The following is a 13,892-nucleotide window of genomic DNA, read 5'->3' as shown; positions in this document are numbered from 1 at the left end:
AGGCCACACATTCACAAATACAGCCACACCCACAAAGAATATGGGGAAGGAACAGCAAGCAACTGCCAAAAGGAAAAGTGTTCAAGCAGCACCCCAATGATGAGTCATGTGGAGTAAAAGTGCTACTGAGTTCTTGACAGGCCATAGTTAGGCTACACCACCATCCACACTATTACTGAGCTTGACAGTAGTCCTATTGAGTATAGCCCCCTCAACATTCCAGTCTTATATTGCCATTCTCTATGAAGAACATTGACCATTACTCCTAATTAAGCTGAAAAATGCATGTCATCAACCACTAGCTAACTAGTTGGAAATGGGAATGACTTGTGGCTATACAACTTTTGAGTGTTAGTAAATCAGTTTCAGATCAAGCTTTCTATAGGGCCCTATTCAATTTAAACCAAAATCCGTAGGTTTCTCCAGTGAGGGAAAAAAATTATACCAGGATGCTGTTTGGATTACACAGTATTATCCAATGAAATCATGTTTCAGTTTACACTTGTGAATGTGTGGACAGGGTGTAACATCAGTGGAGCCTTATGTTACCTCAACCAGTGTTTTGAATCCCATTATAACTTTGTTTTTTGTATTCTTTGTAATCTCAATGCCCCAGAATTAATGCCTTTTTTCTGTCTGTTATGAAGTAATTTACTGAGTTTGTAAAATTTCTTCTTAATTAAGAATTGATGTCAAGAGTAAAAAACAAACAGAAGCAATGTATTTCGAATTACACTAAATTATCTACAACTACCAGCCTTGATTTAAGCTAACTCCAAAACTGGGACCTAAACTGATTCTAAAAACTCTCAGTGAAAAAAAAAGAAAATTTTCCATAAATAAATCAGTACTTTCCCAGTACACACCTGGTGAATCTGTCTTCAATCAGATTCCCATTAGACCAAATAACTCTACTGCCTAACTCTAATGCTTCTATCATCTTTAAATAATATCTACAACTAGATAAACATCAACATAAATCATAGCACCTTGTGGGCTATTTCAAGGATCCATGAAAAGTTAAAACAGCATTAAGTTAAATCCTCATTAAACAAGCCAAGGAAGCATATTCAGCCACACCAACGCCTTCAGTGTAGGCTGTACTGGGAACAGTGAGAGGCTACAGTATAACCATCATCGGTCATCTTTAACGGACCAGATATTATAAATGACACCACTCACACCTTGGGATATACTTCGGCTGGCGCAAGTTCCAAACACGTTAGTTTGCCATTTAAACATGTAAGAACTGGCGTTCTGGCATTTTCCACCCCATGCGCCAGGTTCAGCAATTTGCCTGTCTAGGATCAGGTCACTTGCACTGAGGTGGGAGGGGTGGAAATATTTGAGGTGTGTCCTTGAAAACATGCACAAAAGTGACAATTTCATGCAGAGCAGGTCTTAGCGGTAATAAGAGTGGCGATGTGCCCATTCCCTCAGTGATGGGTGTTTTTTTTTGTCCTGCCCAATGCGTTCGCCAAGTAGCATTGGAGCTGTGAGGGGAACGGCACCGCAGTACCTCCAGGCTCTGATCAGGCCCTACACCCAAGCAAGGGCACTGCGTTCATCCACCTCTGGCCTGCTCGCCTCCCTACCATTGAGGAAGTACAGTTCCCGCTCAGCCCAGTCAAAACTGTTCGCTGCTCTGGCCCCCAATGGTGGAACAAACTCCCTCACGACGCCAGGACAGCGGAGTCAATCACCACCTTCCGGAGACACCTGAAACCCCACCTCTTCAAGGAATACCTAGGATAAGATAAGTAATCCTTCTCACCACCCCCCCCCTTAATGATTTAGATGCACTATTGTAAAGTGGCTGTTCCACTGGATGTCAGAAGGTGAATTCACCAATTTGTAAGTCGCTCTGGATAAGAGCGTCTGCTAAATGACTTAAATGTAAATGTAATGTAGCCAAGCCTATCAATCAGGGGCACAAATTTGGTTTTAGAAGTGGGAGGACATAATTATTATTATTAAAATATTATAATTTGTTACTTCTGGATGGGAATTTTCAGTAAAGCCTAACGACTGTCATCATGTCAATCACATTTGTACATTAGTTTATTTTTTTTTATAACAGAACTCCCTTGATGTGACTAAGACTATAGACTTAGCTGTGTACACCTTGTCCAGTGTCTATACTGCTCATCAGAACTGGAACAAAGGGAACCTCTCCTGGGAGCCATTGAGGTACACACTGACTGAGTGTACAAAACACTTAATAGCTCTTATCTCTTCTGTTTACCAGATAATACAGTATGTCTGTAAGGTTGTCCTGGTGACAAAGGGGATGCACATGCAAGCTCAAACGTATTCTGACATGCCAGACAAGTTATATGTTTGTATATATATATATATACAGTATATAAACAAGCTTGAAAAAAGAAAATGTTTAATCTCAAAGTAATGTAAAACTTTGAATAAATATATCCTGGAGTGCTATTGGGTAGGCAGGCTTTTATTCCAGCCCTATTCGAACACACCTGATTCAAGGTCCTGCTGAGCAGATGATAAGCAGAATCAGGAGTGTAAGAGCAGGGTTGGAGTAAAACCCTGCACACCCAGTATCTCTCCAGGAAGAGGGTTGGCCATCCCTGTTCCAAAGTTGATTGAGATTTAAAAGCACTTTAAAAAACGCTTCATTTCAATTGATTTGATACGATAAGTATGACATGTTAGCTGCTCACCTCCAAGTCCAGGTCGTAATCGGTTGTCATAGCCATCCAGAAGGCGGTCCAAGATCCGGGTGAACAGAGTGATGTTGTTTTTGAAGGCCTCTGAAGCATATGCAGACGATTCCACTATTGATCTAAGTAGAAGAAACATAAATTATTGTGAGAGAGATGTGTGGGGGAAATTAATTGAAGTAACAAATATGTAATTCAGTCAACCTCTCTGCCAACTTCCTCTTAATAAGATCACTGTGTGTGTTATTTAATTCATGTGGCTCAGTTTGTTTCTTACAAAGACAACCATCCTCACTCTCATTAGTTCATTATGGAATAGACAGTTCCACTTCGCCAAAGAAAGTTCTGCGCATTTCCGAAGAGAAACTGGAAGATACCAAGGAATTGTGCGTCAATCAAATTATCAAATCACTGAATTTCCCCCCCATTCCGATTAATACCAACCTTCTAACTCCCTGGAGCTGTGCGTAATCTTTACCCTCTCATTTACACGTCACCACGCAAATTGATGTTTCAGCTCTCCACACAAATTGTGCCATCGTGTTATCACGCTTTTTTGTGTGCAAAATAGCATTTTCACGGCAATAACAGCTATATTCCAATCTAAGAACCATTTAGATCGGTGAAAAGCTATCGAGGCGATATAGAACGCGCAGACTAATGTGCAACAGTGTTCTTAGTACGCACAATCACTGTGTATTGTTGTTTTCTACTGATTTCTATACTGTATATATATATATTTGATAATAAAACGAAACTTACCTTGACTGCCACAGTACCATCAACGAGAAGAACACCGCTAGATAATGCGATAAATCCCATCGCTCTCTCATTGCTGAAATCCAAACCTACAGAATCGGATGCCCAATTAAAGGTAATATTCAGAGCACGAAATTCCATTCATGAAGATATTCGATTCAAATGCTGTGCAGTGGCATTAATCCTGAATTATTGCCCTTTGTTAACAAATTCGTGTAAACGATTTATATTTAAAAAAATCCCAAATCCGACAATCTAAAGTAATCGTGCGCAAAATCTTTCCAAAATCTAAAGTAATCGTGCGCTTTATAGCCTACATGCATACTTCAAAGTTGATGGCAACATGCAAATAAAAATTATTTCAACCACTTCATAAAAAAACAATAGGCCTATACATTTTTAAATAACTTATTGAAGTTATTGAAAACTCCATTATTATTTACTGGAATGAGGAGCAACTAGATTTTTGGAAACGTTTTGGAAATCTCCAAACCTTCAAGGAAACTGTCGCTTTGGTCGCAGCAAAACAATAAGGCGGGTTGACAACAAGGCAACCTGACTAGTGCGAGGGATCTCCTTGCGATTTTGGGAATCCAAAACACCGATTGTAGATACTGTCCACTCGTATACAAGTGCCGGGGTTCCCGGATAAATTCGTTTTTGGCTCCCGCCTATAACCTGTAACCATGCACACGCGCGCCCAACTCCGTGTGTCTCGAAAGTCTGATGAAGACGAGCAAAACAGATGTACTAGGTCCTATTTATAGCTTCCACGCATTGACCGCCAGAATAAATCCCAGATTTTATATCAAATTAAATGGATGAAAGTGCTGTAAAAGCTGCTTTCTCTGCAACCAAAATCGCATCACTACCCGTGTAGAAACTAGAACTGGTTTTATTAAGTGGAGCTGGAAAGATGCGAAGATGTTATGGGCGGCACTTTTGATGCGCTCACACGCGGCGTCACTTACCTCAGAAATGTATACTGTATGTCCTATATGCAGTAAACCTATGCACCGCCTGCGAATTCTGGCCTTGTCTTTTAGATTTGCAACACGTTGTTAGAGTTCAGTTTATTTTCAAGACGACATTATAGTCACCATGCAATAGCGATTAAATGTGTGCTTTCATGTGGGAAAGTTTTTTTAAAATTGTTTAAATAAATGTATGTTTAAATATAAAGTAGTGGAATAGTTGATACAATGACTGAAAAAATGGAGGAGGGGGACATTAGGCTACTCAGTGATGGAGAAAAATAAATAGCTGGTGCTCAGCTAACTCTGAAGAGGAGTGTAGCTCCTATGTAAATTAATGTCATAATGTCCATGTGATTGAATAATCTCCATTGATGATATAACTAACTCATGATGATAGTCACTTCCTAAATAATTCAAATGCAAAATCATTTTAGCATCATTTTAGCAAGTATTGACAGTTAATAATAATGACACATCTCATACTCACTGAGCTTTTACACAATAAATACTAGCACTTTTATTCACTTTCAGACCTTGAGCATAAGAGGTGTGAAACACAAAAATTGAAATGAAATGAGCAAGATTAAATTCAAATCACGCACACTGTAGTCCAGTCTATTGAATGAGCAAATGCTCAGATCAAATCAAATAAATAACACTTAAATCATATGACCACAATTCAACTCATGAAAAGCCTAACAGTCCAATGAAATGCACAACTCTCATATAATGTAATTGGATTTGGAGTGTAAGGTGAAGGTAATACTGTGTCTGTTTAGGCTTTCAGACAGTATGTGCCTGTAATATCAACTACATATGTGAGAAAGGCTGGGAATAACACACCTCAAAGATAAAGTCTTTGGCTAATAAACATGAATATATTTTGCCCTTGAGGTGGGGGCGGCCCGACCAAATATCAATTAGGGCACCCGAAAGGCTGCATACAATGGGGAGTGTTATTGAGAATATAGGCCAATAATTGTTCTCGGAGACAGAGGGGTTTGGGGACATTCTGTTCTGCTTTATTCATAATGTATTTTTGGCAGAGTTTGCCATGCCCAGCAGGAGAAAGTGAAGGGGCAATTAACGCACATGGACTATGGGGTGAGACAGGGGCCTGGGAAGAATAAGTTGAAGTTTTGCAGGAGATGAGATGAGCTTCCTGAAAGAGCATACTGTAGCACAGTGTCCATCTGACGTCTGGGAAAGCATGTTTGTTGAAAAGAGGGTCATTTAGGGGATTGCCAGGCTCCAGCTGAGAATCTACATTAGGTGTGAATGTGGGGTCACAATGACCTACCACAACAGACACTGCAGAGGTTGGGTCCCATGGGTTACAACAACAAAAATGCAAAAGTATTATTACGTTTGGTCACTCACTATCTCAACAGGCCTGTTTTTGAACAACAATTCCCATCATAGAAGACCACATTTTTACCAGCATGTCACATACCAGAGGAAAAAAAACTCTAGGCCACCTTTACTCCACACACAGAGATGCATACAAAGCTCTTCCCTGCCTTCCATTTGGCAGATCTGTTGGGGGTTACCCTGGGAGTCGGGTGTGGGACTACACCAATGCCATGATTACTGTATATACAGTATGTGATAACCTTTGTATGCTGGCAAAGCGCAGGGATGGAAAAGTACTAGGTAAATGGATATGTACTGCGTTAGTTCTCAGGCTGAGAACTAAAGCACCTGCTGATAGTCACGCAGCCTCAAGGCTGAGATAGCTGAGTGAGAAACCACAGTCTAGACATGTTTTTTTCATCTTAGATACTTTGTATCTAATCCAATGAAACAATGTTAAGATATGATTGACGGTAGGTTGTAAAAAAGAGTGTTGTCTCCTGTTTCGCCACACAGATCTTTACTATAGACTACTGAGGTATTCTGTATGTGAATCTCTGTCTGCAATTGCATTTTATTACTAAAGAGTTTTATGCCAAGGTTCCAGTGTCTGTGTCATCTATCTGGAAGACTGATTGTTAACAGCAACGTACATCCCCCATTGCAAAGAACCACCCAACAAATCTGACCATAATTCTATCCTCTTGATTCCCACTTACAAGCAAAAACTAAAGCAGGAAGTACCAGTGACTCACTCAATACGGAAGTAGTCAGATGACACGGATGCTACACTACAGGACTGTTTTGCTAGCACAGACTGGAATATGTTCCGGGATTCATCCAGTGGCATTGAGGAGAACACCACCTCAGTCATCGGCTTCAGGACTACCTGACATGATGACTCCTTGCTGTCCCCAGTCCACCTGGCCGTGCTGCTGCTCCAGTTTCAACTGTTCTGCCTTATTATTATTCGACCGTGCTAGTCATTTATGAACATTTGAACATCTTTGTCATGTTCTGTTATAATCTCCACCCGGCACAGCCAGAAGAGGACTGGCCACCCCACATATGCTCTCTCTAATTCTCTTTCTTTCTCTCTCTCGGAGGACCTGAGCCCTAGGACCATGCCCCAGGACTACCTGACATGATGACTCCTTGCTGTCCCCAGTCCACCTGACCGTGCTGCTGCTCCAGTTTAAACTGTTCTGCCTTATTATTATTCAACCATGCTAGTCATTTATGAACATTTGAACATCTTTGTCATGTTCTGATATAATCTCCACCCGGCACAGCCAGAAGAGGACTGGCCACCCCACATATGCCCTCTCTAATTTTCTTTCTTTCTCTCTCTTGGAGGACCTGAGCCCTAGGACCATGCCCCAGGATTACCTGACATGATGACTCCTTGCTGTCCCCAGTCCACCTGACCGTGCTGCTGCTCCAGTTGAAACTGTTCTGCCTTATTATTATTCACCATGCTGGTCATTTATGAACATTTGAACATCTTGGCCATGTTCTGTTATAATCTCCACCCGGCACAGCCAGAAGAGGACTGGCCACCCCACATAGCCTGGTTCCTCTCTAGGTTTCTTCCTATGTTTTGGCCTTTCTTGTTAGTTTTTCTTAGCTTCTACACTTGCATTGCTTGCTGTTTGGGGTTTTAGGCTGGGTTTCTGTACAGCACTTTGAGATATCAGCTGATGTACGAAGGGCTAAATAAATAAATTTGATTTGATTTGATTTGATCAATAAGTGCATCGACGACGTCGTCCCGCAGTGACCGTACGTACATATCCCAACCAGAAGCCATGGATTACAGGCAACATCCTCATCGAGCTAAAGGCTAGAGCTGCCGCTTTCAAGGAGCGGGACACTAATCTGGATGCTTACAAGAAATCCCGCTATGCCCTCAGAAGAACCATCAAACAAGCAAAGCATCAATACAGGATTAAGAATGAATCCTACTGTCACGACTTCCGCCGAGGTTGGATCTCCTGCCTGTTCAGGCGGTGCTCGGCGGTCGTCGTCACCGTCCTACTAGACACTACCGATCCCTTTTCGTGTATCTGTTGGTTTGTCTGATTGGTTTCACCTGTGTGTTGTTTAGTTAATTAGTGTCTGTATATGTAGTAGGTTGTCCCGCCCTTGTTTTGTGCGGGATTGTTTATTTGTCATTCATGTCAGTCGGTGTATCTTGTGTTCATATTCTCCGGTTCGTCTTTATCCTGTGTTGGATTGTTCACCCTGTGTGTATTGAGTTGACCGTGTTTCTTGTTTACCGGAGAATAAACTTTCATATCGCTATCTGCTCGCTGTGCCTGATTCCACCCACCTTGATTAGACGTGACAGAATCCCGCACCCGCCATGGAATCAGCAGGAGCAGCAGCGTATCCTCTCCCATCGATGGAAGAGAGGGTCCTCCATCATACCAGCGTGCTTCACCGGATTGGTTCTGCTATGGACCAAATGATGGAGAGAATGGATCGATGGGAGAGGAGTGGCCTCCCCACCTCATCTCTAGCAACCCCTTCTCCAGCACCTCCTGTTTCTGCGACCACATCTGGCTCTGTGGCTCTTCGGCTGACACTCCCACGGGAGTATGACGGATCGGCGGCTGGGTGCACGGGTTTCCTCCTTCAACTGGAACTATACCTGGCTACCGTGCGTCCTGCACCCTCTGGAGAGGAGAGCGTGTGCGCCCTCGTCTCCTGCTTGACTGGGCGAGCCCTCGAGTGGGCCAATGCAGTGTGGAATGGTCCGGACTCGGCTAAGGATAATTACCCAGAGTTCACCCGCCAATTCCGAGCTGTTATTGACCATCCACCCAAGGGTCGGGCGGCGGGTGAACGGCTGTTCCACCTGCGTCAGGAGACGAGGGGCGTACAGGATTTTGCCTTGGAGTTTAGGACTTTGGCAGCAGGAGCAGGATGGAACGACAGGGCCTTGATTGATCCTTTCAGATGTAGTCTCAGTGAGGACGTCCGCAGGGAGCTGGCAGGTCGGGACACCACATTCACACTGGATGGACTTATCGATCTGGCTATCCGTCTCGACAACCTGCTGGCTGCTCGCGGGCTTTCGGATCAGGTCCTGTCGTTTCCAATCCCCTGCCCCCCTGTCCCTATCCCTATGGAATTAGGAGGTACGGCTTTGAGGGGGACCGGAGGACGAGTGTCCTCCTGCACCAGTTGTGGTCGACGAGGGCACACGTCCGACCGGTGCTGGAGGAACTCGTCTAGGAGTCGGGAGGACAGGCGGAACACTGCTCGATCACCCCAGGTGAGTAAGCACCAAACTCATTCAGAGCTTCCTGTCGGTCATGTGTTTGTATTGATTTATTTCCCTGGGTTTTCCCCCTCTCTACAGCATAAGGCGCTAGTCGATTCAGGCGCAGCTGGGAATTTTATGGATCGTGGGCTTGCGTTAAGGCTAGGGATTCCCCTGGTGTCGTTAGATCGACCTTTCCCCGTGCACTCCTTAGATAGCCGACCATTAGGGTCAGGAGTAATTAGGGAGGCTACGGTGCCGCTGGACATGGTAACGCAGGGTGATCATAAGGAGCAGATTAGCCTGTTCTTTATAGATTCACCTGCGTTTCCAGTGGTGTTGGGGGTTCCCTGGTTAGCTCAACACAACCCGGTGATTTCCTGGCGACAGGGGGCTCTTAAGGGGTGGTCCGAGGAGTGATCAGGTAGGTGTATAGGAGTTGCCTTTGGTGCGACTACGGTGGAGAGTCCAGACCAAGTTTCCACATTGCGCATTCCCTCTGAATATGCCGATTTGGCTATTGCCTTCAGTAAAGGGAAGGCGACCCAATTACCGCCTCATCGTCGAGAGGACTGCGCGATAAACCTTCTGGAAAACGCTGCACTTCCTAGGAGTCACGTGTATCCATTGTCCCAGGAGGAGACAGTTGCGATGGAAACATATGTTTCTGAATCGCTGGGACAGGGGTACATTCAGCCCTCCGTATCACCCGTCTCCTCGAGCTTCTTTTTTGTGAAGAAGAAGGATGGAGGTCTGCGTCCGTGCATTGATTATAGAGGTCTAAATTCCATCACTGTGGGGTTTAGTTACCCACTACCTCTCATCGCTACGGCAATGGAATCATTTCACTGGGCGCGCTTCTTCACAAAACTGGACCTGAGGAGCGCGTATAATCTGGTACGTATCCGGGGAGGAGATGAGTGGAAAACCGCATTTAGTACTACTTCTGGTAATTATGAGTACTGCGTCATGCCATACGGGTTGAAGAATGCTCCAGCCGTTTTCCAATCCTTCGTAGATGAGATTCTCCGAGACCTGCTCGGGCAGGGAGTGACAGTGTACATTGATGACATCTTGATCTATTCTGCCACAGGCGCAGAGCATGTATCTCTGGTGCGTAAGGTACTTGGGCGACTACTGGAGCATGACCTGTATTGCAAGGCGGAGAAATGTGAGTTTTACAAACAGTCCGTTTCCTCCCTGGGGTATCGTATTTCCACCTCCGGGGTGGTGATGGAGGATGATCGTGTTACAGCCGTGCGTAATTGGCCGACTCCGACCACGGTGAAAGAAGTGCAGCGGTTTTTAGGGTTTGCCAATTACTACCGGAGGTTTATCTGGGGTTTTGGTTAGGTGGCTGCTCCCATCACCTCACTGCTGAAGGGAGGACCGGTGCGCTTGCGCTGGTCAGCAGAGGCGGGCAGAGCTTTCAGTCGTCTGAAGGAGCTGTTCACCAATGCGCCTGTGTTGGCGCATCCGGACCCCTCTTTAGCGTTCATAGTGGAGGTGGATGCGTCCGAGGCTGGGGTTGGAGCCGTGCTGTCCCAACGCTCGGGCGTGCCATCCAAGCTCCGCCCGTGTGCTTTATTTTCGAGCAAGCTCAGCCCAGCGGAGCGAAACTATGATGTGGGGGACCGGGAGTTGTTAGCTGTAGTCAAGGCTCTGAAGGTGTGGAGACATTGGCTTGAGGGGGCTAAATACCCTTTTCTCATCTGGACTGACCATCGTAATCTTGAGTACATCCGGGCAGCTAAGAGACTAAATCCACGTCAGGCTAGATGGGCCATGTTTTTTACCAGGTTCCAGTTTACCCTCACATATTGGCCAGGCTCCCAAAACACCAAAGCTGACGCACTGTCTCGTCTCTATGATACCGAGGAACGGTCAGTTGAGCCAACTCCCATCATTCCACCGTCATGTCTCATAGCACAGGTGGTATGGGAGGTGGACGCTGAGATAGAGAGGGCCTCACGGTCAGAGCAGGCTCCTCCTAACTGTCCAGTAGGGACCAAGTACGTGCCGAGGGTGGTCCGGGACAAGCTGATTCGGTGGGCTCATACTCTTCCCTCCTCGGGTCATCCTGGTATCAAGAGGACAGTGCAGAGTCTGAGAGGGAGATACTGGTGGCCCACACTGGCTAAAGACGTGAGATTTTATGTCTCCTCCTGCTCAGTGTGTGCTCAGAGCAAGGCTCCTCGGCACCTGCCTAGAGGGAAATTACAACCCCTCCCCGTTCCACAACGACCTTACCGACCTTCCCCCGTCCCAGGGAAGTACTACGATCCTGGTCGTTGTGGATTGGTTTTCTAAGTCCTGTCGTCTCATTCCGTTGCCCGGTCTCCCTACGGCCCTGCAGACTGCTGAGGCTTTGTTTACCCATGTCTTCCGGCACTATGGGGTGCCTGAGGACATCGTCTCTGATCGGGGTCCCCAATTCACGTCCAGAGTGTGGAGGGCGTTTATGGAGAGACTGGGGTCTCGGTTAGCTTAACCTCAGGTTTTCACCCCGAGAGTAATGGGCAGGTGGAGCGCGTAAACCAGGATGTGGGCAGGTTTCTGCGGTCCTATTGTCGGGACCGGCCTGGTGAGTGGGCAAGGTATGTTCCATGGGCCGTACTAGCCCAGAACTCCTTACGCCACTCCTCTACTAACTTGTCTCCTTTTGAGTGTGTGTTAGGTTACCAGCCGGTCCTGGCTCCATGGCATCAGAGTCAGACCGAGGCTCCTGCGGTGGAGGAATGGGTACAGCGCTCCAAGGACACCTGGAAAGCCGTTCAGGACTCATTACGGTTAGCGGGAGAACGGCAGAAGAGGAGCGCTGACCAGCACCGCAGTGAGACACCCGTGTTTGCACCGGGGGACAGGGTCTGGCTCTCGACCCGAAACCTGTCCCTCCGCCTGCCCTGTCAGAAGCTGGGGCCGCAGTGTGTAGGGCCGTTCAAAGTCCTGAGGAGAATAAACGAGGTGTGTTACAGGTTACAACTTCCTAGGTATTACCGTATTAACCCTTCGTTTCATGTGTCTCTCCTCAGGCCGGTGGTGGCTGGTCCCCTGCAAGAAGGTGAGGTGCCTGAGGTCCCTCCGCCCCCTCTGGACATCGAGGGGTCCCCGGCGTACACAGTTCGAGGCATTCTGGATTCGAGACGCCGGGTGGGGGGCCTACAGTACCTCGTGGATTGGGAGGGTTACGGTCCGGAGGAGAGATGCTGGGTTCCGGTGAGAGACATTTTGGACCCTTCTATCCTGATAGAATTCCACCGCCTCCACCCGGATCGCCCAGCACCTCGTCCTCCGGTCCGTCCTCGAGGACGGTGGCGGCGCGCTGCGGGAGCTGCGCGTCAGGGGGTACTGTCACGACCTCCGCCGAGGTTGTCTCTCCTGCCTGTTCAGGCGGTGCTCGGCGCTCGTCGTCACCGTCCTACTAGCCACTACCGATCCCTTTTCGTGTATCTGTTGGTTTTGTCTGATTGGTTTCACCTGTGTGTTGTTTAGTTAATTATTGTCTGTATATGTAGTAGGTTGTCCCTCCCTTGTTTTGTGCGGGATTGTTTATTTGTCATTCATGTCAGTCGGTGTATCTTGTGTTCATATTCTCTGGTTCGTCTTTATCCTGTGTTGGATTGTTCACCCTGTGTGTATTGGGTTGACCGTGTTTCTTGTTCACCGGAGAATAAACTTTCATATCGCTATCTGCTCTCTGCGCCTGATTCCACCCACCTTGATTAGACGTGACACCTACTACACCGGCTCTGACGCTCATCGAATGTTGCAGGGCTTGTAAAATATTATGGACTACAAAGGGAAACCCAGACGCGAGCTGCCCAGTGACACAAGCCTACCAGACGAGCTAAATGCCTTTTATGCTTGCTTCAAGGCAAGCAACACTGAAGCATGCACGAGAGCACCAGCTGTTCTGGATGACTGTGTGATAACGCTCTCGGTAGCCGATGTGACCAAGACCTTTAAACAGGTCAGCGTTCACAAAGCCGCGGGACCAGACTGAATATCAGGACATGTCCACAAAGCTGCGGGACCAGACTGATTACAAGAACATGTACACAAAGCCTGCAAATACCAACTGGCAAGTGTCTTCACTGACATTTTCAACCTCTCCCTGACCGAGTCTGTAATACCTGCATATTTCAAGCAGACCACCATAGTCCCTTTGCCCAAGGAAGTGAAGGTAACCTGCCTAAATGATTACCGCCCCGTAGCACTCATGTCGGTAGCCATGAAGTGCTTTGAAAGGCTGGTCATGGCTCACATCAACAGCATCCTCCCGCATACCCTAGACCCACTCCAATTAATATACAACCCCAACAGATCCACAGATGATGTAATCTCAATTGCACTCCACACTGCCCTTTCCCACCTGGACAAAAGGAACACCTACGTGAGAATGACTGACTACAGCTCAGCTTTCAACACCATAGTGCCCTAATAGCTCATCACTAAACTAAGGACACTGGGACTAAACACCTCCCTCTGCAACTGGATCCTGGATTTCATGACGGGCTGCCCTTAGGTGGTATGGGTGGGTAACAACACAGCTGCCACGCTGATCCTCAACACGGGGGCCTCTCAGGGGTGTGTACTTAGTCCCCTCCTGTATTCCCTGTTCACCCACGACTGCATGGCCAAACACGACTCCAACACCATCATTAAGTTTGACCACACAACAGTGGCAGGCCTGATCACCGACAATGATGAGACAGCCTATAGGGAGCAGGTCAGAGAACTGGCAGTGTGGTGCCAGGACAACAATCTCTCCCTCAATGTGATCAAGACAAAGGAGCTGATCGTGGACTACAGGAAAAGGCGGGCCCAACAGGCCCCCACATTCTTATC

General features: G+C 46.7%; 1 protein-coding gene across 1 annotated transcript in view; it reads right to left on the bottom strand.

Moving 5' to 3' along the window:
• Positions 1–3,520, bottom strand: part of LOC135525753 (gamma-aminobutyric acid receptor subunit alpha-2-like) — a 29,064-nt gene extending 25,544 nt beyond the window's left edge. The window contains exons 1-2 of the mRNA XM_064953568.1: positions 3,450–3,520; positions 2,688–2,809 (exon numbers count right to left, since the gene is read on the bottom strand). Of these exons, the coding sequence (XP_064809640.1) occupies positions 2,688–2,809; positions 3,450–3,520 (193 nt within the window). The remainder of the gene's footprint in view (positions 1–2,687; positions 2,810–3,449) is intronic.
• Positions 3,521–13,892: the final 10,372 nt, after the last annotated feature.

This window comes from Oncorhynchus masou, chromosome 32 (genome assembly GCF_036934945.1).
Source record: "Oncorhynchus masou masou isolate Uvic2021 chromosome 32, UVic_Omas_1.1, whole genome shotgun sequence".
NCBI classification, from domain to species: domain Eukaryota; kingdom Metazoa; phylum Chordata; class Actinopteri; order Salmoniformes; family Salmonidae; genus Oncorhynchus; species Oncorhynchus masou.
The sequence above is the reverse complement of the archived record's forward strand: the minus strand, read 5'-3'. Positions and strand labels throughout refer to the sequence as shown.